Source organism: Somniosus microcephalus, unplaced genomic scaffold (genome assembly GCF_052327205.1).
Source record: "Somniosus microcephalus isolate GS21.2 unplaced genomic scaffold, FLI_Smic_1.0 unresolved_chr1, whole genome shotgun sequence".
NCBI classification, from domain to species: Eukaryota; Metazoa; Chordata; class Chondrichthyes; order Squaliformes; family Somniosidae; genus Somniosus; species Somniosus microcephalus.
This window is the reverse complement of record NW_028225179.1, coordinates 110,658,540-110,685,755: the sequence shown is the minus strand read 5'-3', so window position 1 is coordinate 110,685,755 and position 27,216 is coordinate 110,658,540. Positions and strand designations below refer to the sequence as shown.

Genomic DNA, 27,216 nt, shown 5'->3' with positions numbered 1-27,216 from the left:
TCAAAAATGGCGTCTCCCGCGCTCTCCCTTCTTCTCTGCTGCGGCTCAAAAATGGCATCTCCTGCGCTCTCCCTTCTTCTCCGCTGCGGCTCAAATGGCGTCTCCCGCGCTTTCCTTTCTTCCCCCGCGGATGCTGCTCAGTCCTTGAACACTGGCCGCGCTCTGCGCGTTTTCCTGCACGCCTCTCTCGTTGACGCCGCTCGGTCCTGAAGCCTGGCTGCGCCCCATGCGCTCTACCCTCTCTCTTTTTTTTTCCATCGACACCGCTCGGTCTTCAACCCCGGCTTTGCCCTGTGCGCTTTACCCTCTCTCTTACCCCGTCGACGCTGCTCGGCCTTCCCCTGTGCCGTCGGTCAGCTGCAGCCGTCGCCATCCGGGAAGGGTCTGCGCCGTACCTGCTGCCAGCCCGTCTCGCTGGAGTCTCCGCCGGATGGTCGACGCCCGTGCCCCTGGAATCAGCCTTCTTCTGCAGAGTTGCAGGTAGGTTCGAATCGACTCGTCGCCAATGTTAAATCCGTGAATCTTGATGTATGGTGTCCTTCAATAAGTAGGCAGAGACTGCAGAGGAACAATCAACAGGTGTTTACTGGATGAGGGTTACTCTAAAACTAACAGTACAGATCCCTACTCAGGGTTTATATACAGGTGTGGTCACTGCCGGCACTACAGTATACAGGAGCTGTAAAAAGTAGTTCTCCCCATAAAGGAACATACACTACACCAGGCCCAAGAATTTTGGTGCCTTTGTGTTTTATATGTTTGACATTCAACTAAATAAAGATTTGCCAGACAAGTTTGCCTGCTGACAGTGTCTCTTTTATTTTGTATGTACCTTTAAGAGAGAACTGATTTTATACTGTAGTACCGGCAGTGACCACACCTGTATATAAAGCCACAGCAGGCTTCTGTACTTTCAGTTTCAGCATACCCTCTGTTCAGTAAATACCTGTTATTATTGTTCTCCTGCAGTCCGTGTGTCATTGATGCGCGGACACTACACTGGCGGCGAGCAGGTTCGAACTCACCTGCAGTACTGCATCACCTCACGGGGATCTTTCCCTGAAAAGAAGCTTCTTGGAGGTCGAAGTCAGAGCAATGGGCATCGACCGTTGGCAACTGCCCAGTGATCCATCGGAGTTTGGAGAATCGGAGAATCGCAGGGGAGGCTGTGTAGAGCTGGGCTTGGCTCCCCAGTCAAGGTGTTTCAGCAAACCGTGCTGGTAGCAGGTAGTGCGCTGACCTTCCGGACTGCAGCGGGCTCGAGCTCGATTGAGCGGCTCTGCAAAGGGGCCGTGCAGCGTCGTCGGGAGGAAAAGAGAGAGAGAGAGGGTGTAGCGCACAGGGCGCGGTCGGTGCTCAAGAACCGGGCAGCGTAGAGAAAATAAAATGAGGGGATGGAAAAGAGAGACGCGCCGAAGCTGCGGGGCGCCGCCATTACCCTGTAAAACACTAGGAGCATTTTGGCAGCAAGGGGAAGAAGGAAAAGAGCAGGAGGTGCCATTTTGTTCCATTGGGGAAGAAGGAAAAGCGCGGGAGGTGCCATTTTAATCCATTGGGGAAGAAGGAAAAGCACGGGAGGCGCCATTTTAAACCACCCAAGATGCCGAAGAGTGGCAGTATCACTGCTTTCGACAACGAAATAGAAGACTGGACCACGTATGTGGAAAGAATTGAAATGCACTGCAAGGCAAATGAGGTGGCCAATGGAAAGAAGGCATTGGTATTATTAAATTTGATGGGCGCGAGAGCGTACGGCCTATTGCGGAATTTAATTACCCCAGCTAAACCAATGGAGAAAAGTATTGAGGAGATTGTTAATATCTTATAGGAACACCTAAACCCTACACCGCTGCTGATAGCAGAAAGATTCACGTTCCATAAAAGAAACCAGCACAAAGATGAGAGCAATGCTGACTATCTTACAGAACTACGCAAGTTATCGAAGCACTGCCAGTTCGGAGCAGGACTGTCAAATACCTTAAGGGATAAGTTTGTCTGCGGGCTCCAGAGTGAAGGAACCCAGAAACGACTACTTTCGGAAAAGGACCTAACGCTAGAACAGGCTTTCAGCGTGGCAGTATCCTACGAAGCAGCAGCACGGGGAGCTGCGGAAATACAACAGAAACCACAAGAATACAGCACTAACGAAATGGCATATGGAGCAGAAAAGTGCTATTGCTGTGGCAGAACAACCCATGATCAGAAGGACTGCTGGTTTAAGGACAAAGTATGCAGGCAATGTGGGAAAGTGGGACACATAGCAAGAGTCTGCAGGTCGGGAAAGAAAACCAACACTAAAAGAACTACTAAGGAAAAGTACAAGAAAGTAAGAAAAATGACAGACAGTAGTTCAGAAGATCAGGAGAGTGATAATGACTCCAGGAGCAGGAGACTAAGTTGTCTAAAGTTACACAACGTGATAGCAAAGGAGGATCACCGAACCATTTGGGTCACCCTCATGATAAGAAGCCAAGTAAAGATGGAATTGGACACAGGATCAGCCCTAACTGTCATGAATCGATGAGACTATGAGCGGCTATTCTCACACATACCCTTGAAGGACACGTCCATTGTATTGAAGACATACACGGGGCAAAAAGTCTACCCCAGAGGAAAAATAAGGGTGCCAGTTAAATACAACGGCAAGGAAACACAGAAACTGTATCTATATACACTACAAGATGGAGGGCCACCATTATTGGGACGTGAATGGATCCGAAAAATACAATTGGATTGGCATTCCATTCAGGCGCTAACTGTGGCTGACAAAAAGGATGACGACATCACATTTGGACGACTGTCAAAAATTCTAACTGATGCAAAAGAGGTGTTCCAACAAGGACTTGGGACTCTAAAAGGAGTAACGGCAACGATAAAAATCGAAGATAACGCAAACCCAAAATGTTTTAAGGCCAGACCGGTACCGTACGTGATCCGCCCAGCCGTTGAAGCAGAGCTGGAGAGTCTGGAGCATTCGTGTGTGCTGTCCAAGGTGGACTGGAGCGAGTGGGCCACACCCATCATCCCTGTAATGAAGAAATCATTGAGCAGCACGGCTGGGGAGCCGAAGAAGGTTCGCATCTGTGGGGACTTTAAGGTAACTGTGAACCCAGTCCTGCACACAGTACAATATCCACTTCCACGGATAGAAGATATTTTCGCCTCACTATCTGGAGGGAAACGCTTTACGAAGATTGATCTGGCCCAAGTGTATCTACAAATGGAGGTGGAAGAAGCAGCTAGGAAATACGTCACGATAAACACTCACAAAGGTCTTTACCAGTACAACCGACTGGTATTCGGGTAGCATCAGCCCCGGCTATTTGGCAGAGGGCGATGGAACAAGCCCTGCAAGGGATCCCAGGGACCCAGTGTTATTTGGAGGACATCCTGGTTATGGGCGAAAATGACAGTGAACACCTTGCCAAGCTGGAGCAGGTGCTCACTAGATTACAAGAATATGGGCTACGAGCCAACCGCCCCAAATGCGAGTTCTTCAGGAGACAAATCTCGTATTGTGGCCACATGATTGATGAGAAGGGGTTGCATAAGTCCCCAGACGAGATTGAGGCAGTAGTCAAGGCTCCAGCACCGGAAAATGTGTCGCAACTGAGGTCGTTCCTTGGGTTGGTGAACTACTACCATAAGTTCTTGCCGAATTTATCTACAATTCTGCACCCACTGAATGCCCTGCTGCAAACTGGAGTAACATGGAAATGGAGTGATGAGTGTAAGCGTGCCTTTCAGAAATGTAAATGCCTAATCACTTCAAAAGAAGTATTGGCCCACTACAATCCAACACTACCGATTCGGTTGGCATGTGATTCGTCTCCCTATGGCATTGGAGCGGTGCTGTCACACAAATTCCTTGATGGTTCAGAGAGGCCAATAGCCTTTGCGTCGTGCTCGTTAACCTCAGCCGAGCGTAACTACACCCAGATTGACAGGGAGGCCCTCAGCCTGGGGTGGGGGGTGAAGAAGTTCAATCACTATCTGCACGGGCAGAAATTCACCCTACTGACTGATCATCAGCCTCTGGTCTCCATTTTTAACCCAAAGAAGGGCATTCCGGTGATGATGGCACAACGGCTGCAAAGATGGTCCCTTTTTCTAGGGGCACATCAACACGACTTAGAGTACAAGGGTACGAAACAGCATGGAAATGCTGATGGGCTGTCGTGCCTACCGTTGCCTATGGTGGAGGAAGCACCTGCAGTGGACCCTGTTGAGATATCCCATTCGACCATAGTCGAATGTCTACCTGTTACAAACTCAAGTATAGAGAAGGAAACCCAAAATGACCCAACACTCTCTCGGGTCTATGATTTGACGGTGAAGGGATGGCCAGCACATGGCGACTCACTGTTGCCAGCATTCTCGCCAAGGAGAGAACAGCTGTCAGTGTGCCGGGGGACCTTGATGTGTGCATCCCGAGTGGTAATTCCACCCAAGTTGAGAGATAGAGTGCTCAGTGAGCTTCATGAGGGTCATCTGGGAGGGGTAAAAATGAAGAGCCTAGCCAGGGCGTTTGTGTGGTGGCCGGGAATCGATAAAGAAATCGAGGATATGACCAAGAGATGCACAGGATGCCAGCAGGTCCAAAACGCTCCACCACAGGCCCCGCTACAGCAATGGGACTGGCCCTCATCTCCATGGCAATGGGTACACATTGATTTTGCTGGTCCATTTATGGACTCAATGTTTTTAATCGCCGTGGATGCCCATTCAAAATGGCCAGAGGTCACGAAAATGTCCTCCACCACCACGGAGAAAACTATTGCAGTCCTACGGACCATCTTCGCCAGGAATGGCTTGCCAGAACAGATTTGCTCTGACAATGGACCACAGTTTGTGTCCGAGGATTTCCGGAGGTTTCTGAGGAATAATGTGGTAAAACATTACACATCTGCCCCATATCATCCAGCCACAAATGGATTGGCTGAGAGGTTTGTTCAGACCTTTAAAAAGGCAATAAAGGCGATGTATAACGACGACATACCACTACAACACAAGGTGGATAATTTCTTGTTTGCTTATCGGAATGCGACACATGCAGTCACCAACCAAGCTCCAGCCATAATGTTCTTCAACCGAAGGCTGAGATGTCACCTGGATTTGCCCAAACCAAGCATAAGACGAGATGTTGAGGATAAGCAATTCCAGCACATCAATGAGAAGCCAACCAGGAACTTCAAGATAGGGCAACCAGTCTTGGCCCGCGACTACCGAACAGAAAAATGGCAGCCAGGAACGATATGCACACAGCAGGGACCACTAATGTACACAGTGGACATTGGAGAGAGCATCGTGAGACTCCATGCTGACCAGATTCTAGAGTCACAGGAACAAGCCAAACCCATACCACGAGCATGTGCACCTGGTGATGAACCCGAAGTACAGATTGCGTCTACCCCAGAATCAGTGGTATTGGAAGCTGACGAACCAACCAATGACAATGAGCCAGAATTGACTCCGCCGCAAGAACAGGATACTCGAGAAGACGCTATCCAGTCAGGATCAGGAAGCCTCCTCAAAGACTGAACTTATAAATGATTATTTCAGTTGATGTATATAGTACAGAGAAAATTGTAATTGTAATTAGTTATTATTTAATTGTTAAATGAATGTTATGTACTGTTTATCTAAAAGGGGAGGAATTGTTGTGTATGTACCTTTAAGGGAGAACTGATTTTATACTGTAGTACCGGCAGTGACCACACCTCTATATAAAGCCATAGCAGGCATCTGTACTTTCAGTTTCAGCATACCCTCTGTTCAGTAAATACCTGTTATTATTGTTCTCCTGCAGTCCGTGTGTCATTGATGCGCGGACACTACACCTTTAAGAGGCAAGATTGTGAAGTGAGTTTCTCAATAAACTGGGAGAAATGAAACTGAAAGTAAAGTGAGCGACAGAATAAGGAGCAGCAACTGAGATGGCCGTCAGTAAACAGATCTTAAACTTGGCTGAGGATTTAACCTGTTCCATCTGCCTGTCTCTGTTTGTGGAGCCGGTGCGACTGGACTGTGATCACAACTTCTGTAAATCCTGTATCCAGAAGTGTTGGGAAAACCAGGGGCAGGCTGTATCCTGCCCAGAATGTCGGGTGGTTCTCCCCCGGAGAAGCTACACCAGTAACAGGGTGTTGTCCAATCTCTCCGAGAAAGCGCGGCAGCTGGAGCTGAACCTGAAGCTGCAGAAGAACTGGTCGCACTGTGAGGAACACGGTGAGAAGCTGGTGCTGTTCTGTGAGGAGGATGAGATTCTGATCTGTGCGAGTTGTGTAAATCTCCCCGCACATTCAGCCCACAGGTTCCTACCGGTACAGACGGCAGTTCAAAAGTACAAGGTAAGGGGACAATGTTTCAATTGCCCACTCTGCTTATTGGGCTGTAAGTAATGCTGTTTGAAGTTAATAGACAACTTTTGGTTAGTCTTCCTGTTTGCTCACATTCAGCTCAACGCTGACATTTGACAGTAAAGAATCTGAGATCAGGCTTGTTAATAGTGTGTTGCTGGCGGTCTTTACAAAACTGCTGTCGTGTAATGCTTTAAGTAAACTCCTTCATTACAAATTGTTCTTACACTAGCTAGTTAGTGTTGCCAACTCTGGCTGGACATATTCCTGGAGGATTCATCACATGATCTCTCGCCTCTAACCGCCTCGCCCCCCAGCCTCCCGCCATTGGTCACCCGACATGTCAATCCTCACGAGCACTGCCTTCCCAACCAATTGGAAAGTGAACAGACTCTTCATTATCTGATTGGATGAATCTTGACTGTCAGTCAAACTCCCTTTTTTCCCCCATCATCAATATTTATACAACTAATAAACAAAAGTGTTAAAAGAAAATGAAAAAAGATACACTTTTTTTTAATGCCCATGTGATTTGTCTCCTGGGTTCTCCGCAGCAGTGTCTTGGAGATTAATCTTCAACTCCTGGCGACTCCGGCACAATCCTGGATGGTTGGCAACCCTAGCTGTAGCGTAATTCAAGATTCAAGATTATTTTATTGCCATATGTAACTGGTACAATGGAATGCTTACTCCCCACTCACTCCCACAATATAAGTATAAATATAAAAAGCAAAAGTAAAAACAAGTATAAATATAAAAACAATAAGCAAATAAGCAAATAAGTATAGCAATGACAGTCCAAGTTGCAGAATATGATAATTAGTGCAAAAAGCCTCTATTACCAGTGGAAGTAATAGTAATGTAATATGATAAGTATATGGTAGTATAAGTATAATATATATATATAAATAAGTATAAGTTAAAATGCAGTGTGCAAAGTACAAATGAGTTAAGTTATATAAGTTATAAATTAAGGTTGAGGTACAAGAGTCCTATGTGCACACAGTCCAGTGATCAAGAATGTTCTTGTGCGCTCACGGTTCATGTGATATACAGTTCCAGGGTGGAAGGGAGAATGTGACTATGATATGTGGGGCAGTGCGGTTAGCAGTTCAGTAGGCACACTGCCTGTGGGTTGAAACTGTTCTTGAACCTGCTGGTCCTGGTTCGGATGCTGCGGTACCGACGTCCGGACCGTAGGAGGGAGAACAGTTTGTGCCCAGGGTGATTGGGGTCCTGGATGATGGAGCAGGCCTTGTTCCGACACCTGGTCTGAAAGATCTCCTCGATGGACAGGAGTGCGCACCCGATGATCTTTTCTGCCGTCCTCACAACCCTCTGGATGGCTTTCTTGTTCTGTGCAGTGGTTTTACCATACCACACATTGACACCACCCGTCAGGACATTCTCTATGGTGCCACGGTAAAAGTTCACAGGCCACTGTGTGCTTATGCTGCATTTCCTCAGGCACCGTAGAGGGTAGAGGTGCTGGTGTGCCTTCTTCAGCATGGCCTCAGTATTGTGGGTCCAGGCCAGGTCATCGGAGATCTGCAGTCCCAGGAATCGTAAGCAACTGACGACTTCCACTGGTGTCCCGTCTATGCTGATGGGGCGGTGGTTCCCTCGGTGGCTTCTGAAGTCCACAATGAGCTCCTTAGTCTTGCCAACGTTCAGGGCAAGGTTGTTGTCATTGCACCATCTCATCAACTGGACTATCTCATCTCTGTACTCCGTCTCGTCGTCGTTGCTTATCAGGGCAATTACTGTGGTGTCGTCAGCAAACTTGATGATCCGGTTGTTGCTGTGTATGGCTGTACAGTCATGTGTAAACAGAGAGTACAGTCAAGGACTGTGGCGCTCCGGTGTTGAGGACCAGAGTGGATGAGGTGTTGTTCCCTATTTTCACCACTTGAGGCCTGCCAGTCAAAAAATCCAGAATCCAATTGCAGATGGGGGTGCCCAGGCCTAGGTCCCTCAGTTTCAGGACCAGCTTGGAGGGAACAATAGTATTAAATGCAGAGCTGTAGTCAATGAACAACAGTCTGACGTAAGTGTCTCTCCTGTCTAGGTGTTCCAGGGCAGTGTGTAGTGTTAGAGAGATGGCATCGTCCACAGACCTGTTCGCCCTGTATGCGAACTGGAACGGGTCCAAGGAGTCGGGGATGATGCTGTTTATGTGTGTCATGACCAGCTTTTCCAGGCACTTCATGGCTATAGGTATTAGAGCCACGGGACGATAGTCGTTGAGGCCTGTTACCTTGGTCTTCTTAGGTAACGGCACAATGGTTGTCTCCTTGAAGCACACTGGTACAACAGACTGCTGCAGTGAGATGTTAAAAATGTCCGTGAACACAGGAGCCAGCTGGTCTGCACAGGTCTTGAAGACACGGGGTGGAACCCCGTCTGGGCCGGCTGCTTTCTGTGCTTTCACCCTCCTGAAGGTTCTCCGGACCTCGGATTCAGTCAGCTGTAATGTGTAATCCTCTGGATGGCTGGGGGTTTTGATGGTCGGCTCAGTGTTCTCCCTCTCAAAGCGAGCATAAAAAGTGTTCAGCTCGTCTGGTAGGGAGGGATCAGTGTTGGTGACTCCCGCTGAGCTCCCCTTGTAGTTGGTGATGGCCCTTGGTCCCTGCCACATGTGTCTGGCGTCGGAGCCCCTGCCGTACTGGGACTCCAGTAGTTCTTATAGTCTCTTTTTGCTGTTTTGATGGCCTTTCTGTGGTCATACTTGGCCTTCTTGTAGAGTTCGGTGTCCCCTGATTTGAAAGCGGTACACCGTTCTCTTAGATTGTTGCGGATGTCTGAGCTCATCCATGGTTTGCGGTTGGGAAATGAATGGACAGTCTTGGTCGGAATGCATTCATCCACCAGTCTGTTGATGTATCCAGTGATGTGGCCTGCATACACATCCAGGTCTGGGTTCTTGAAAACACTCTAGTCCATTATTTCCAGCCCGCTCTGCAGTTGTAGTTCTGTGTCCGCTGTCCAGCTTCGCACCGTTTTCACTGTTGTGTGTGTGCTCTTTAACTTCTGTTTGTAAACAGGGAGTAGGAGCACGGAGACGTGGTCTGACTTGCCAAAGCCCGGCTGAGCAATGGCACGGTAGGCGTGTTTTATTGTTGTGTAGCAGTGATCTAAAGTTGTAGCTTTACAGTAACTACAGTAATGTAACTTTAAGTAAGTTTTCTTCATTACAGGCTGTATTTCTACTACTCCTGTAGTGTAATGTAGCTTTAAGCTAGGTGTTGTTCATTATAGCTGGAGCACAGCCTATTACCCTGCACTGACAGGAAGCTGGGAGATACTCAGTCCCTTGATTACAGTGACCGGTCCAACAACAGCTCATATTTAAAATTCTTATCCTTGTGTTCAAATCCCTCCATGGCCTCACCCCTCCCTATCGCTCTAATCTCCTCCAGCCCTACAAACCTCTGTGATCTCTACGTTCCCCCAATTCTGGCCTTAAGTGCATCCCCGATTTCCTTTTCTCCACCATTGGTGGCCGTACCTTCAGCTGCCGAGGCCCTAAGCTCCGGAATTCCATCCCTAATTCTCTATGGCCTCGCTACCTCTTTCTCCTCCTTTAAGACGCTCCTGAAAACCTACCTTTTTCACCAATCTTTTGGTCACCTTTCCTAATATCTCCTTTTGTGGCACGGTGTGAAATTTTGTTTGTTAATCGCTCCTGTGAAGCATCTTGGAATGTTTTACTAGGTAAAAGGCGCTATATAAAAGCAAGATGTTGTTGTTTTGACCTGCCTGTCTCTGCAGTAGATTTTCAACTTGCCACTTGGATGTAAAACTGATAATAAAGTTTGACTCCTTTATAGAAACAAGCTGCTGTTAATTCCATTCAGATCAATTGGAAATGAAAATCTGTAACGCTAGTCTCATGCCCGGGTGGTACATTGAAAATCCACCCCCACTGTCACTGTTATTTGCAGCCGCCAAATGCTGTGTCATGCAGTGAGTGGATGGGGTGCACTGTCTCTGTGAAAGGGTGGGGAGTTTGATCGGGTACATTGTGTGTGTGTGAAAGGGTGGGAAGTTGAATGGGGTACAGTGTTTGTGTGAAAGGGTGGGAGTTGGATGGGGTATAGTGACTGTGAAAGGGTGTGAATTTGAATGTGGTACATTGTCTGTGTGAAAGGATAGGGAGTTGGATGGGGTACAGTGTCTGTGTGAAAGGATAGGGAGTTGGATGGGGTACAGTGTCTGTGTGAAAGGATAGGGAGTTGGATGGGGTACAGTGTCTGTGTGAGGGTGGGGAGTTGGATGGGGTACAGTGTGTGTGAAAGGGTGGGGAGTTGGATGGGGTACAGTGTGTGTGAAAGGATGGGGAGTTGGATGGGGTACAGTGTGTGTGAGGGTGGGGAGTTGGATGGGGTACAGTGTGTGTGAAAGGGTTGGGATTAGAATGGAGTACCATATTTGTGAAAGTGTGCAGATTTGTTTGGATGGGTGCAGTGTCTCTTTGAAAGGGAGAGTTGGATGGGGTACAGTGTGTGTGTGAAACGGGGAGTTGGATGGGGTACAGTGTGTGTGAAAGGGTGGTGTGTTCGGTGGGTTTCAGTGTGTGTGTGAAAGTGTGGGGAGTTGGATGGTGTACAGTGTGTGTGTAAAAGGGTGGGGAGTTGGATTGAGTACAGTGTGTGTGAAAGGGTGGGGAGTTGTTTCTGTTCAGTGTGTGGGTGAATGATTGCGGAGTTGGATGGGCTAGACTGTTTGTGAAAGGGTTGGGTGTTGGCTGGGGTACAGGCTGTGTGAAAGCAGAGGGAGTTGGATGAGGTACAGTGTCTGTTTGAAAGGGTGGGGAGTTAGATGGGATACAGTGTGTATGTGAAAGGGTGGGGAGTTAGATGGGGTACAGTGTGTGAAAGGGTGAGGAGTTGGATGGGGTACAGTGTCTGTGTGAAAGGGTGAGGAGTTAGATGGGGTACAGTGTGTGTGAAAGGGTGGGGAGTTGGATGGGGTACAGTGTGTGTGAAAGGGTGGGGAGTTGGATGGGGTACAGTGTGTGTGAAAGGGTGAGGAGTTGGATGGGGTTCAGAGTCTGTGTGAAAGGGTGGGGAGTTGGATGGGGTTCAGTGTCTGTGTGAAAGGGTGCGGAGTTGGATGGGGTTCAGAGTCTGTGTGAAAGGGTGGGGAGTTGGATGGGGTTCAGAGTCTGTGTGAAAGGGTGGGGAGTTGGATGGGGTACAGTGTGTGTGAAAGGGTGGGGAGTTGGATGGGGTTCAGTGTGTGAAAGGGTGGGGAGTTGGATGGGGTACAGTGTGTGTGAAAGGGTGGGGAGTTGGATGGGGTACAGTGTGTGTGAAAGGGTGGGGAGTTAGATGGGGTACAGTGTGTGTGAAAGGGTGGGGAGTTGGATGGGGTACAGTGTGTGTGAAAGGGTGGGGAGTTAGATGGGGTACAGTGTGTGTGAAAGGGTGGGGAGTTGGATGGGGTTCAGTGTGTGAAAGGGTGGGGAGTTGGATGGGGTACAGTGTGTGTGAAACGGTGGGGATTTAGATGGGATACAGTGTTTGTGTGAAAGGGTGGGGAGTTGGATGGGGTTCAGTGTGTGAAAGGGTGGGGAGTTGGATGGGGTACAGTGTGTGTGAAAGGGTGGGGAGTTGGATGGGGTACAGTGTGTGTGAAAGGGTGGGGAGTGGGATGGGGTACAGTGTGTGTGAGAAATGGTGGGGAGTTGGATGGGGTACAGTGTGTGTGAGGGTGGGGAGTTGGATGGGGTACAGTGTGTGTGAAAGGGTGGGGAGTTGGATGGGGTCCAGTGTGTGTGAAAGGGTGGGGAGTTGGATGGGGTACAGTGTGTGTGAAAGGGTGGGGAGTTGGATGGGGTACAGTGTGTGTGAGGGTGGGGAGTGGGATGGGGTACAGTGTGTGTAAAAGGGTGGGGAGTTAGATGGGGTACAGTGTGTGTGAAAGGGTGGGGAGTTGGATGGGGTACAGTGTGTGAAAGGGTGGGGAGTTGGATGGGGTACAGTGTGTGTGAAAGGGTGGGGAGTTGGATGGGGTACAGTGTGTGAAAGGGTGGGGAGTTGGATGGGGTACAGTGTGTGTGAAAGGGTGGGGAGTTAGATGGGGTACAGTGTGTGTGAGGGTGGGGAGTTGGATGGGGTACAGTGTGTGTGAGGGTGGGGAGTTGGATGGGGTACAGTGTGTGTGAAAGGGTGGGGAGTTGGATGGGGTTCAGTGTGTGTGAAAGGGTGGGGAGTTGGATGGGGTACAGTGTGTGTGAAAGGGTGGGGAGTTGGATGGGGTACAGTGTGTGTGAAAGGGTGAGGAGTTGGATGGGGTACAGTGTGTGTGAAAGGGTGGGGAGTTGGATGGGGTACAGTGTGTGAGAGGGTGGGGAGTTGGATGGGGTACAGTGTGTGTGAAAGGGTGAGGAGTTGGATGGGGTACAGTGTGTGTGAGGGTGGGGAGTTGGATGGGGTACAGTGTGTGTGAAAGGGTGGGGAGTTGGATGAGGTACAGTGTGTGTGACAGGGTGGGGAGTTGGATGGGGTACAGTGTGTGTGAGGGTGAGGAGTTGGATGGGGTACAGTGTGTGTGAAAGGTGGGGAGTTGGATGGGGTACAGTGTGTGTGAGGGTGGGGAGTTGGATGGGGTACAGTGTGTGTGAAAGGGTGGGGAGTTGGATGGGGTTCAGTGTGTGTGAGGGTGGGGAGTTGGATGGGGTACAGTGTGTGTGAAAGGGTGGGGAGTTGGATGGGGTACAGTGTGTGTGAAAGGGTGGGGAGTTGGATGGGGTACAGTGTGTGTGAAAGGGTGGGGAGTTGGATGGGGTACAGTGTGTGTGAAAGGGTGGGGAGTTGGATGAGGTACAGTGTGTGTGAAAGGGTGGCGATTTGGATGGGGTACAGTGTGTGTGAGGGTGGGGAGTTGGATGGGGTACAGTGTGTGTGAACGGGTGGGGAGTTGGATGGGGTACAGTGTGTATGAGGGTGGGGAGTTGGATGGGGTACAGTGTGTGTGAAAGAGTAGGGAGTTGGATGGGGTACAGTGTGTGTGAGGGTGGGGAGTTGGATGGGGTACAGTGTGTGTGAACGGGTGGGGAGTTGGATGGGGTACAGTGTGTGTGAGGGTGGGGAGTTGGATGGGGTACAGTGTGTGTGAAAGGGTGGGGAGTTGGATGGGGTACAGTGTGTGTGAAAGGGTGAGGAGTTGGATGGGATACAGTGTGTGTGAAAGGGTGGGGAGTTGGATGGGGTGCAATGTGTGTGAGGGTGGGGAGTTGGATGGGATACAGTGTGTGTGAAAGGGTGGGGAGTTGGATGGGGTACAGTGTGTGTGAAAGGGTGGGGAGTTGGATGGGGTTCAGTGTGTGTGAAAGGGTGGGGAGTGGGATGGGGTACAGTGTGTGTGAGGGTGGGGAGTTGGATGGGGTACAGTGTGTGTGAGGGTGGGGAGTTGGATGGGATACAGTGTGTGTGAGGGTGGGGAGTTAGATGGGGTACAGTGTGTGTGAGGGTGGGGAGTTGGATGGGGTACAGTGTGTGTGAAAGGGTGGGGAGTTGGATGGGGTTCAGTGTGTGTGAAAGGGTGGGGAGTGGGATGGGGTACAGTGTGTGTGAGGGTGGGGAGTTGGATGGGGTACAGTGTGTGTGAGGGTGGGGAGTTGGATGGGGTACAGTGTGTGTGAAAGGGTGGGGAGTTGGATGGGGTACAGTGTCTGTGTGAGGGTGGGGAGTTGGATGGGGTACAGTGTGTGTGAAAGGGTGGGGAGTTGGATGGGGTTCAGTGTGTGTGAAAGGGTGGGGAGTTGGATGGGGTACAGTGTGTGTGAGGGTGGGGAGTTGGATGGGGTACAGTGTGTGTGAGGGTGGGGAGTTGGATGGGGTACAGTGTGTGTGAGGGTGGGGAGTTGGATGGGGTACAGTGTGTGTGAGGGTGGGGAGTTGGATGGGATACAGTGTGTGTGAGGGTGGGGAGTTGGATGGGATACAGTGTGTGTGAAAGGGTGGGGAGTTGGATGGGGTACAGTGTCTGTGTGAAAGGGTGGGGAGTTGGATGGGGTACAGTGTGTGTGAGGGTGGGGAGTTGGATGGGGTACAGTGTGTGTGAAAGGGTGGGGAGTGGGATGGGGTACAGTGTGTGTGAGGGTGGGGAGTTGGATGGGGTACAGTGTGTGTGAGGGTGGGGAGTTGGATGGGGTTCAGTGTGTGTGAAAGGGTGGGGAGTTGGATGGGGTTCAGTGTGTGAAAGGGTGGGGAGTTAGATGGGGTACAGTGTGTGAAAGGGTGGGGAGTGGGATGGGGTACAGTGTGTGTGAGGGTGGGGAGTTAGATGGGGTACAGTGTGTGTGAAAGGGTGGGGAGTTGGATGGGGTTCAGTGTGTGTGAAAGGGTGGGGAGTGGGATGGGGTACAGTGTGTGTGAGGGTGGGGAGTTGGATGGGGTACAGTGTGTGTGAGGGTGGGGAGTTGGATGGGGTACAGTGTGTGTGAGGGTGGGGAGTTGGATGGGGTACAGTGTGTGTGAAAGGGTGGGGAGTTGGATGGGGTACAGTGTGTGTGAAAGGTTGGGGAGTTGGGTGGGGTACAGTGTGTGTGAAAGGGTGGGGAGTTGGATGGGGTACAGTGTGTGTGAGGGTGGGGAGTTGGATGGGGTACAGTGTGTGTGAAAGGGTGGGGAGTTGGATGGGGTACAGTGTGTGTGAGGGTGGGGAGTTGGATGGGGTACAGTGTGTGTGAGGGTGGGGAGTTGGATGGGGTACAGTGTGTGTGAAAGGGTGGGGAGTTGGATGGGGTACAGTGTCTGTGTGAAAGGGTGGGGAGTTGGATGGGGTACAGTGTGTGTGAGGGTGGGGAGTTGGATGGGGTACAGTGTGTGTGAAAGGGTGGGGAGTTGGATGGGGTACAGTGTGTGTGAAAGGGTGGGGAGTTGGATGGGGTACAGTGTGTGTGAGGGTGGGGAGTTGGATGGGGTACAGTGTGTGTGAAAGGGTGGGGAGTTGGATGGGGTACAGTGTGTGTGAGGGTGGGGAGTTGGATGGGGTACAGTGTGTGTGAGAGGGTGGGGAGTTGGATGGGGTACAGTGTGTGTGAAAGGGTGGGGAGTTGGATGAGGTACAGTGTGTGTGAGGGTGGGGAGTTGGATGGGGTACAGTGTGTGTGAGGGTGGGGAGTTGGATGGGGTACAGTGTGTGTGAGGGTGGGGAGTTGGATGGGGTACAGTGTGTGTGAGGGTGGGGAGTTGGATGGGGTACAGTGTGTGTGAAAGGGTGGGGAGTTGGATGGGGTACAGTGTGTGTGAAAGGGTGGGGAGTTGGATGGGGTACAGTGTGTGTGAAAGGGTGGGGAGTTGGATGGGGTACAGTGTGTGTGAAAGGGTGGGGAGTTGGATGGGGTACAGTGTGTGTGAGGGTGGGGAGTTGGATGGGGTACAGTGTGTGAAAGGGTGGGGAGTTGGATGGGGTACAGTGTGTGTGAAAGGGTGGGGAGTTGGATGGGGTACAGTGTGTGTGAGGGTGGGGAGTTGGATGGGGTACAGTGTGTGAGAGGGTGGGGAGTTGGATGGGTACAGTGTGTGTGAGGGTGGGGAGTTGGATGGGGTACAGTGTGTGTGAGGGTGGGGAGTTGGATGGAGTACAGTGTGTGTGAAAGGGTGGGGAGTTGGATGGGGTACAGTGTATGTGAGGGTGGGGAGTTGGATGGGGTACAGTGTGTGTGAGGGTGGGGAGTTGGATGGGGTACAGTGTGTGTGAGGGTGGGGAGTTGGATGGGGTACAGTGTGTGTGAGGGTGGGGAGTTGGATGGGGTACAGTGTGTGTGAGGGTGGGGAGTTGGATGGGGTACAGTGTGTGTGAGAGGGTGGGGAGTTGGATGGGGTACAGTGTGTGTGAAAGGGTGGGGAGTTGGATGGGGTACAGTGTGTGTGAAAGGGTGGGGAGTTAGATGGGGTACAGTGTGTGTGAGAGGGTGGGGAGTTGGATGGGGTACAGTGTGTGAAAAGGTGGGGAGTTGGATGGGGTACAGTGTGTGTGAACGGGTGGTGAGTTGGATGGGGTACAGTGTGTGAGGGTGGGGAGTTGGATGGGGTACAGTGTGTGTGAAAGGGTGGGGAGTTAGATGGGGTACAGTGTGTGTGAAAGGGTGGGGAGTTGGATGGGGTACAGTGTGTGTGAACGGGTGGTGAGTTGGATGGGGTACAGTGTGTGAGGGTGGGGAGTTGGATGGGGTACAGTGTGTGTGAGGGTGGGGAGTTGGATGGGGTAAAGTGTGTGTGAGGGGGGGAGTTGGATGGGGTACAGTGTGTGTGAATGGGTGGAGAGTTGGATGGGGTACAATGTGTGTGAGGGGGGGAGTTGGATGGGGTACAGTGTATGTGAGGGGGGGAGTTGGATGGGGTACAGTGTGTGTGAAAGGGTGGGGCGTTGGATGGGGTTCAGTGTGTGTGAAAGGGTGGGGAGTTGGATGGGGTACAGTGTGTGTGAGGGTGGGGAGTTGGATGGGGTACAGTGTGTGAAAGGGTGGGGAGTTGGATGGGGTACAGTGTGTGTGAACGGGTGTGGAGTTGGATGGGGTACAGTGTGTGTGAAAGGGTGGGGAGTTGGATGGGGTACAGTGTGTGTGAGGGTGGGGAGTTGGATGGGGTACAGTGTGTGTGAACGGGTGGGGAGTTGGATGGGGTACAGTGTGTGTGAGGGTGGGGAGTTGGATGGGGTACAGTGTGTGTGAGGGTGGGGAGTTGGATGGGGTACAGTGTGTGTGAACGGGTGGGGAGTTGGATGGGGTACAGTGTGTGTGAGGGTGGGGAGTTGTATGGGGTTCAGTGTGAGAAAGGGTGGGGAGTTGGATGGGGTACAGTGTGTGTGAGGGTGGGGAGTTGGATGGGGTACAGTGTGTGTGAGGGTGGGGAGTTGGATGGGGTTCAGTGTGTGTGAAAGGGTGGGGAGTTGGATGGTGTTCAGTGTGTGTGAAAGGGTGGGGAGTTGGATGGGGTACAGTGTGTGTGAAAGGGTGGGGAGTTGGATGGGGTACAGTGTGTGTGAAAGGGTGGGGAGTTGGATGGGGTACAGTGTGTGTGAAAGGGTGTGGAGTTGGATGGGGTACAGTGTGTGTGAAAGGGTGAGGAGTTGGATGGGGTACAGTGTGTGTGAAAGGGTGGGGAGTTGGATGGGGTACAGTGTGTGTGAGGGTGGGGAGTTGGATGGGGTACAGTGTGTGTGAGGGTGGGGAGTTGGATGGGGTACAGTGTGTGTGAGGGTGGGGAGTTGGATGGGGTACAGTGTGTGTGAAAGGGTGGGGAGTTGGATGGGGTGCAGTGTGTGAAAGGGTGGGGAGTTGGATGGGGTACAGTGTGTGTGAAAGGGTGGGGAGTTGGATGGGGTACAGTGTGTGTGAAAGGGTGGGGAGTTGGATGGGGTACAGTGTGTGTGAAAGGGTGGGGAGTTGGATGGGGTACAGTGTGTGTGAGGGTGGGGAGTTGGACGGGGTACAGTGTGTGTGAAAGGGTGGGGAGTTGGATGGGGTACAGTGTGTGTGAAAGGGTGAGGAGTTGGATGGGGTACAGTGTGTGTGAAAGGGTGGGGAGTTGGATGGGGTACAGTGTGTGAAAGGGTGAGGAGTTGGATGGGGTACAGTGTGTGTGAGGGTGGGGAGTTGGATGGGGTACAGTGTGTGAAAGGGTGGGGAGTTGGATGGGGTACAGTGTGTGAAAGGGTGGGGAGTTGGATGGGGTACAGTGTGTGAAAGGGTGGGGAGTTAGATGGGGTACAGTGTGTGAAAGGGTGAGGAGTTGGATGGGGTACAGTGTGTGAAAGGGTGGGGAGTTGGATGGGGTACAGTGTGTGAAAGGGTGGGGAGTTAGATGGGGTACAGTGTGTGTGAAAGGGTGGGGAGTTGGATGGGGTACAGTGTGTGTGAGGGTGGGGAGTTGGATGGGGTTCAGTGTGTGTGAGGGTGGGGAGTTAGATGGGGTACAGTGTGTGAAAGGGTGAGGTGTTGGATGGGGTACAGTGTGTGTGAAAGGGTGGGGAGTTGGATGGGGTTCAGTGTGTGTGAGGGTGGGGAGTTAGATGGGGTACAGTGTGTGTGAGGGTGGGGAGTTGGATGGGGTACAGTGTGTGTGAAAGGGTGAGGAGTTGGATGGGGTACAGTGTGTGTGAGGGTGGGGAGTTGGATGGGGTTCAGTGTGTGTGAGGGTGGGGAGTTAGATGGGGTTCAGTGTGTGTGAGGGTGGGGAGTTAGGTGGGGTACAGTGTGTGTGAAAGGGTGAGGAGTTGGATGGGGTACAGTGTGTGTGAGGGTGGGGAGTTGGATGGGGTACAGTGTGTGTGAAAGGGTAGGGAGTTGGATGGGTTACAGTGTGTGTGAAAGGGTGGGGAGTTGGATGGGGTACAGTGTGTGTGAGGGTGGGGAGTTGGATGGGGTACAGTGTGTGTGAAAGGGTAGGGAGTTGGATGGGTTACAGTGTGTGTGAAAGGGTGGGGAGTTGGATGGGGTACAGTGTGTGTGAGGGTGGGGAGTTAGATGGGGTTCAGTGTGTGTGAGGGTGGGGAGTTAGATGGGGTACAGTGTGTGTGAAAGGGTGAGGAGTTGGATGGGGTACAGTGTGTGTGAGGGTGGGGAGTTGGATGGGGTACAGTGTGTGTGAAAGGGTAGGGAGTTGGATGGGTTACAGTGTGTGTGAAAGGGTGGGGAGTTGGATGGGGTACAGTGTGTGTGAGGGTGGGGAGTTGGATGGGGTACAGTGTGTGTGAAAGGGTGGGGAGTTGGATGGGGTACAGTGTGTGTGAAATGGTGGGGAGTTGGATGGGGTTCAGTGTGTGTGAAAGGGTGGGGAGTTAGATGGGGTACAGTGTGTGTGTGAGGGTGGGGAGTTAGATGGGGTTCAGTGTGTGTGAGGGTGGGGAGTTGGATGGGGTACAGTGTGTGTGAAAGGGTGGGGAGTTGGATGGGGTTCAGTGTGTGTGAAAGGGTGGGGAGATGGATGGGGTACAGTGTGTGTGAAAGGGTGGGGAGTTGGATGGGGTACAGTGTGTGTGTGAGGGTGGGGAGTTAGATGGGGTTCAGTGTGTGTGAGGGTGGGGAGTTGGATGGGGTACAGTGTGTGTGAAAGGGTGGGGAGTTGGATGGGGTTCAGTGTGTGTGAAAGGGTGGGGAGTTGGATGGGGTTCAGTGTGTGTGAAAGGGTGGGGAGTTGGATGGGGTACAGTGTGTGTGAAAGGGTGGGGAGTTGGATGGGGTTCAGTGTGAGAAAGGGTGGGGAGTTGGATGGGGTTCAGTGTGTGTGAAAGGGTGGGGAGTTGGATGGGGTTCAGTGTGTGTGAAAGGGTGGGGAGTTGGATGGGGTTCAGTGTGAGAAAGGGTGGGGAGTTGGATGGGGTACAGTGTGTGTGAAAGGGTGGGGAGTTGGATGGGGTTCAGTGTGAGAAAGGGTGGGGAGTTGGATGGGGTACAGTGTGTGTGAAAGGGTGGGGAGTTAGATGGGGTTCAGTGTGTGTGAAAGGGTGGGGAGTTGGATGGGGTACAGTGTGTGTGTGAGGGTGGGGAGTTAGATGGGGTTCAGTGTGTGTGAGGGTGGGGAGTTGGATGGGGTACTGTGTGTGTGAGGGTGGGGAGTTGGATGGGGTACAGGGTGTGTGAAAGGGTGGGGAGTTGGATGGGGTACAGTGTGTGTGAAAGGGTGGGGAGTTGGATGGGTTACAGTGTGTGTGAAAGGGTGGGGAGTTGGATGTGGTTCAGTGTGTGTGAAAGGGTGGGGAGTTGGATGGGGTACAGTGTGTGTGAAAGGGTGAGGAGTTGGATGGGGTACAGTGTGTGTGAAAGGGTGGGGAGTTGGATGGGGTTCAGTGTGTGTGAAAGGGTGGGGAGTTGGATGGGGTACAGTGTGTGTGAAAGGGTGGGGAGTTGGATGGGGTACAGTGTGTGTGAAAGGGTGGGGAGTTGGATGGGGTACAGTGTGTGAAAGGGTGGGGAGTTGGATGGGGTACAGTGTGTGTGAAAGGGTGGGGAGTTGGATGGGGTACAGTGTGTGAAAGGGTGGGGAGTTAGATGGGGTACAGTGTGTGAAAGGGTGGGGAGTTGGATGGGGTTCAGTGTGTGTGAAAGGGTGGGGAGTTGGATGGGGTACAGTGTGTGTGAAAGGGTGAGGAGTTGGATGGGGTACAGTGTGTGTGAGGGTGGGGAGTTGGATGGGGTACAGTGTCTGTGAAAGGGTGGGGAGTTGGATGGGGTACAGTGTGTGTGAAAGGGTGGGGAGTTGGATGGGGTACAGTGTGTGAAAGGGTGGGGAGTTGGATGGGGTACAGTGTGTGTGAAAGGGTGGGGAGTTAGATGGGGTTCAGTGTGTGTGAGAGGGTGGGGAGTTGGATGGGGTACAGTGTGTGTGAGGGTGGGGAGTTGGATGGGGTACAGTGTGTGTGAGGGTGGGGAGTTGGATGGGGTACAGTGTGTGTGAAAGGGTGGGGAGTTGGATGGGGTACAGTGTGTGTGAAAGGGTGGGGAGTTGGATGGGGTACAGTGTGTGTGAAAGGGTGGGGAGTTGGATGGGGTACAGTGTGTGTGAAAGGGTGGGGAGTTGGATGGGGTACAGTGTGTGTGAAAGGGTGGGGAGTTGGATGGGGTACAGTGTGTGTGAGGGTGGGGAGTTGGATGGGTACAGTGTGTGTGAGGGTGGGGAGTTGGATGGGGTACAGTGTGTGTGAGGGTGGGGAGTTGGATGGAGTACAGTGTGTGTGAAAGGGTGGGGAGTTGGATGGGGTACAGTGTGTGTGAGAGGGTGGGGAGTTGGATGGGTACAGTGTGTGTGAGGGTGGGGAGTTGGATGGGGTACAGTGTGTGTGAGGGTGGGGAGTTGGATGGAGTACAGTGTGTGTGAAAGGGTGGGGAGTTGGATGGGGTACAGTGTGTGTGAGGGTGGGGAGTTGGATGGGGTACAGTGTGTGTGAGGGTGGGGAGTTGGATGGGGTACAGTGTGTGTGAGGGTGGGGAGTTGGATGGGGTACAGTGTGTGTGAGGGTGGGGAGTTGGATGGGGTACAGTGTGTGTGAGAGGGTGGGGAGTTGGATGGGGTACAGTGTGTGTGAAAGGGTGGGGAGTTGGATGGGGTACAGTGTGTGTGAAAGGGTGGGGAGTTAGATGGGGTACAGTGTGTGTGAGAGGGTGGGGAGTTGGATGGGGTACAGTGTGTGAAAAGGTGGGGAGTTGGATGGGGTACAGTGTGTGTGAACGGGTGGTGAGTTGGATGGGGTACAGTGTGTGAAAAGGTGGGGAGTTGGATGGGGTACAGTGTGTGTGAACGGGTGGGGAGTTGGATGGGGTACAGCGTGTGTGAAAGGGTGGGGAGTTAGATGGGGTACAGTGTGTGTGAAAGGGTGGGGAGTTGGATGGGGTACAGTGTGTGTGAACGGGTGGTGAGTTGGATGGGGTACAGTGTGTGAGGGTGGGGAGTTGGATGGGGTACAGTGTGTGTGAGGGTGGGGAGTTGGATGGGGTAAAGTGTGTGTGAGGGGGGGAGTTGGATGGGGTACAGTGTGTGTGAATGGGTGGAGAGTTGGATGGGGTACAATGTGTGTGAGGGGGGGAGTTGGATGGGGTACAGTGTGTGTGAGGGGGGGAGTTGGATGGGGTACAGTGTGTGTGAAAGGGTGGGGCGTTGGATGGGGTTCAGTGTGTGTGAAAGGGTGGGGAGTTGGATGGGGTACAGTGTGTGTGAGGGTGGGGAGTTGGATGGGGTACAGTGTGTGTGAACGGGTGTGGAGTTGGATGGGGTACAGTGTGTGTGAAAGGGTGGGGAGTTGGATGGGGTACAGTGTGTGTGAGGGTGGGGAGTTGGATGGGGTACAGTGTGTGTGAACGGGTGGGGAGTTGGATGGGGTACAGTGTGTGTGAACGGGTGGGGAGTTGGATGGGGTACAGTGTGTGTGAGGGTGGGGAGTTGGATGGGGTACAGTGTGTGTGAACGGGTGGGGAGTTGGATGGGGTACAGTGTGTGTGAGGGTGGGGAGTTGTATGGGGTTCAGTGTGAGAAAGGGTGGGGAGTTGGATGGGGTACAGTGTGTGTGAGGGTGGGGAGTTGGATGGGGTACAGTGTGTGTGAAAGGGTGGGGAGTTGGATGGGGTACAGTGTGTGTGAACGGGTGGGGAGTTGGATGGGGTACAGTGTGTGTGAGGGTGGGGAGTTGGATGGGGTTCAGTGTGAGAAAGGGTGGGGAGTTGGATGGGGTACAGTGTGTGTGAGGGTGGGGAGTTGGATGGGGTACAGTGTGTGTGAGGGTGGGGAGTTGGATGGGGTTCAGTGTGTGTGAAAGGGTGGGGAGTTGGATGGTGTTCAGTGTGTGTGAAAGGGTGGGGAGTTGGATGGGGTACAGTGTGTGTGAAAGGGTGGGGAGTTGGATGGGGTACAGTGTGTGTGAAAGGGTGGGGAGTTGGATGGGGTACAGTGTGTGTGAAAGGGTGGGGAGTTGGATGGGGTACAGTGTGTGTGAAAGGGTGAGGAGTTGGATGGGGTACAGTGTGTGTGAAAGGGTGGGGAGTTGGATGGGGTACAGTGTGTGTGAGGGTGGGGAGTTGGATGGGGTACAGTGTGTGTGAAAGGGTGGGGAGTTGGATGGGGTACAGTGTGTGTGAAAGGGTGAGGAGTTGGATGGGGTACAGTGTGTGTGAGGGTGGGGAGTTGGATGGGGTACAGTGTGTGTGAAAGGGTGGGGAGTTGGATGGGGTACAGTGTGTGTGAAAGGGTGGGGAGTTAGATGGGGTACAGTGTGTGAAAGGGTGGGGAGTTGGATGGGGTACAGTGTGTGTGAAAGGGTGGGGAGTTGGATGGGGTACAGTGTGTGTGAAAGGGTGGGGAGTTGGATGGGGTACAGTATGTGTGAGGGTGGGGAGTTGGACGGGGTACAGTGTGTGTGAAAGGGTGGGGAGTTGGATGGGGTACAGTGTGTGTGAAAGGGTGAGGAGTTGGATGGGGTACAGTGTGTGTGAAAGGGTGGGGAGTTGGATGGGGTACAGTGTGTGAAAGGGTGAGGAGTTGGATGGGGTACAGTGTGTGTGAGGGTGGGGAGTTGGATGGGGTACAGTGTGTGAAAGGGTGGGGAGTTGGATGGGGTACAGTGTGTGAAAGGGTGGGGAGTTGGATGGGGTACAGTGTGTGAAAGGGTGGGGAGTTAGATGGGGTACAGTGTGTGAAAGGGTGAGGAGTTGGATGGGGTACAGTGTGTGAAAGGGTGGGGAGTTGGATGGGGTACAGTGTGTGAAAGGGTGGGGAGTTAGATGGGGTACAGTGAGTGAAAGGGTGAGGAGTTGGATGGGGTACAGTGTGTGTGAGGGTGGGGAGTTGGATGGGGTTCAGTGTGTGTGAGGGTGGGGAGTTAGATGGGGTACAGTGTGTGAAAGGGTGAGGAGTTGGATGGGGTACAGTGTGTGTGAAAGGGTGGGGAGTTGGATGGGGTTCAGTGTGTGTGAGGGTGGGGAGTTAGATGGGGTACAGTGTGTGTGAGGGTGGGGAGTTGGATGGGGTACAGTGTGTGTGAAAGGGTGAGGAGTTGGATGGGGTACAGTGTGTGTGAGGGTGGGGAGTTGGATGGGGTTCAGTGTGTGTGAGGGTGGGGAGTTAGATGGGGTACAGTGTGTGTGAAAGGGTGAGGAGTTGGATGGCGTACAGTGTGTGTGAGGGTGGGGAGTTGGATGGGGTACAGTGTGTGTGAAAGGGTAGGGAGTTGGATGGGTTACAGTGTGTGTGATGGTGGGGAGTTGGATGGGGTACAGTGTGTGTGAAAGGGTGGGGAGTTGGATGGGGTACAGTGTGTGTGAAAGGGTGGGGAGTTGGATGGGGTACAGTGTGTGTGAAAGGGTGGGGAGTTGGATGGGGTTCAGTGTGTGTGAAAGGGTGGGGAGTTAGATGGGGTTCAGTGTGTGTGAGGGTGGGGAGTTGGATGGGGTACAGTGTGTGTGAAAGGGTGGGGAGTTGGATGGGGTACAGTGTGTGTGTGAGGGTGGGGAGTTAGATGGGGTTCAGTGTGTGTGAGGGTGGGGAGTTGGATGGGGTACAGTGTGTGTGAGGGTGGGGAGTTGGATGGGGTACAGTGTGTGTGAAAGGGTGGGGAGTTGGATGGGGTACAGTGTGTGTGAGGGTGGGGAGTTAGATGGGGTTCAGTGTGTGTGAGCGTGGGGAGTTAGATGGGGTACAGTGTGTGTGAAAGGGTGGGGAGTTGGATGGGGTACAGTGTGTGTGTGAGGGTGGGGAGTTAGATGGGGTTCAGTGTGTGTGAGGGTGGGGAGTTGGATGGGGTACATTGTGTGTGAGGGTGGGGAGTTGGATGGGGTACAGTGTGTGTGAAAGGGTGGGGAGTTGGATGGGGTACAGTGTGTGTGAAAGGGTGGGGATTTGGATGGGGTACAGTGTGTGTGAGGGTGAGGAGTTGGATGGGGTACAGTGTGTGTGAGGGTGAGGAGTTAGATGGGGTTCAGTGTGTGTGAGAGGGTGGGGAGTTGGATGGGGTACAGTGTGTGTGAGGGTGAGGAGTTGGATGGGGTACAGTGTGTGTGAGGGTGAGGAGTTGGATGGGGTACAGTGTGTGTGAGGGTGGGGAGTTGGATGGGGTACAGTGTGTGTGAGGGTGGGGAGTTGGATGGGGTACAGTGTGTGTGAGGGTGGAGAGTTGGATGGGGTACAGTGTGTGTGAGGGTGGGGAGTTGGATGGGGTACAGTGTGTGTGAGGGTGAGGAGTTGGATGGGGTACAGTGTGTGTGAGGGTGGGGAGTTGGATGGGGTACAGTGTGTGTGAGGGTGGGGAGTTGGATGGGGTACAGTGTGTGTGAGGGTGGGGAGTTGGATGGGGTACAGTGTGTGTGAAAGGGTGGGGAGTTGGATGGGGTACAGTGTGTGTGAAAGGGTGGGGAGTTGGATGGGGTACAGTGTGTGTGAGGGTGGAGAGTTGGATGGGGTACAGTGTGTGTGAAAGGGTGGGGAGTTGGATGGGGTACAGTGTGTGTGAAAGGGTGGGGAGTTGGATTGGGTACAGTGTGTGTGAGGGTGGGGAGTTGGATGGGGTACAGTGTGTGTGAAAGGGTGGGGAGTTGGATGGGGTACAGTGTGTGTGAGGGTGGGGAGTTGGATGGGGTACAGTGTGTGTGAGGGTGGGGAGTTGGATGGGGTACAGTGTGTGTGAGGGTGGGGAGTTAGATGGGGTACAGTGTGTGTGAGGGTGGGGAGTTAGATGGGGTACAGTGTGTGTGAAAGGGTGGGGAGTTGGATGGGGTACAGTGTGTGTGAAAGGGTGGGGAGTTAGATGGGGTTCAGTGTGTGTGAGGGTGGGGAGTTGGATGGGGTACAGTGTGTGTGAGGGTGGGGAGTTGGATGGGGTACAGTGTGTGTGAAAGGGTGGGGAGTTGGATGGGGTACAGTGTGTGTGAAAGGGTGGGGAGTTGGATGGGGTACAGTGTGTGTGAAAGGGTGGGGAGTTGGATGGGTTACAGTGTGTGTGAAAGGGTGGGGAGTTGGATGGGGTTCAGTGTGTGTGAAAGGGTGGGGAGTTGGATGGGGTACAGTGTGTGTGAAAGGGTGGGGAGTTGGATGGGGTACAGTGTGTGTGAAAGGGTGGGGAGTTGGATGGGGTACAGTGTGTGAAAGGGTGGGGAGTTGGATGGGGTACAGTGTGTGTGAGGGTGGGGAGTTAGATGGGGTACAGTGTGTGTGAAAGGGTGGGGAGTTAGATGGGGTTCAGTGTGTGTGAGGGTGGGGAGTTGGATGGGGTACAGTGTGTGTGAGGGTGGGGAGTTGGATGGGGTACAGTGTGTGTGAAAGGGTGGGGAGTTGGAGGGGAAACAGTGTGTGTGAGGGTGGGGAGTTGGATGGGGTACAGTGTGTGTGAAAGGGTGGGGAGTTGGATGGGGTACAGTGTGTGTGAAAGGGTGAGGATTTGGATGGGGTACAGTGTGTGTGAAAGGGTGGGGAGTTGGATGGGGTACAGTGTGTGTGAGGGTGAGGAGTTGGATGGGGTACAGTGTGTGTGAGAGGGTGGGGAGTTAGATGGGGTTCAGTGTGTGTGAGAGGGTGGGGAGTTGGATGGGGTACAGTGTGTGTGAGGGTGAGGAGTTGGATGGGGTACAGTGTGTGTGAGGGCGAGGAGTTAGATGGGGTTCAGTGTGTGTGAGGGTGGGGAGTTGGATGGGGTACAGTGTGTGTGAAAGGGTGGGGAGTTGGATGGGGTTCAGTGTGTGTGAGGGTGGGGAGTTGGATGGGGTACAGTGTGTGTGAAAGGGTGGGGAGTTGGATGGGGTACAGTGTGTGTGAAAGGGTGGGGAGTTAGATGGGGTACAGTGTGTGAAAGGGTGGGGAGTTGGATGGGGTACAGTGTGTGTGAGGGTGGGGAGTTGGATGGGGTACAGTGTGTGTGAAAGGGTGAGGAGTTGGATGGGGTACAGTGTGTGTGAGGGTGGGGAGTTGGATGGGGTACAGTGTGTGTGAAAGGGTGGGGAGTTGGATGGGGTACAGTGTGTGTGAAAGGGTGGGGAGTTGGATGGGGTTCAGTGTGTGTGAAAGGGTGGGGAGTTGGATGGGGTACAGTGTGTGAAAGGGTGGGGAGTTGGATGGGGTACAGTGTGTGTGAAAGGGTGGGGAGTTGGATGGGGTACAGTGTGTGTGAAAGGGTGGGGAGTTGGATGGGGTACAGTGTGTGTGAGGGTGGGGAGTTGGATGGGGTATAGTGTGTGTGAGGGTGGGGAGTTGGATGGGGTACAGTGTGTGTGAGGGTGGGGAGTTGGATGGGGTATAGTGTGTGTGAGGGTGGGGAGTTGGATGGGGTACAGTGTGTGTGAGGGTGGGGAGTTGGATGGGGTACAGTGTGTGTGAGGGTGGGGAGTTGGATGGGGTTCAGTGTGTGTGAAAGGGTGGGGAGTTGGATGGGG

The 27,216-nt window shown here is 52.8% G+C and overlaps 1 protein-coding gene across 1 annotated transcript in view; it reads left to right on the top strand.

The window, feature by feature from the left end:
* Window positions 1-5,888: 5,888 nt before the first annotated feature.
* LOC147095705 (zinc-binding protein A33-like) overlaps window positions 5,889-27,216 on the top strand; it is a 125,393-nt gene continuing 104,065 nt past the window's right edge. Inside the window, exon 1 of the mRNA XM_085973696.1 lies at window positions 5,889-6,350. Within this exon, the coding sequence (XP_085829822.1) occupies window positions 5,937-6,350 (414 nt within the window). The 5' untranslated portion in view covers window positions 5,889-5,936. The remainder of the gene's footprint in view (window positions 6,351-27,216) is intronic.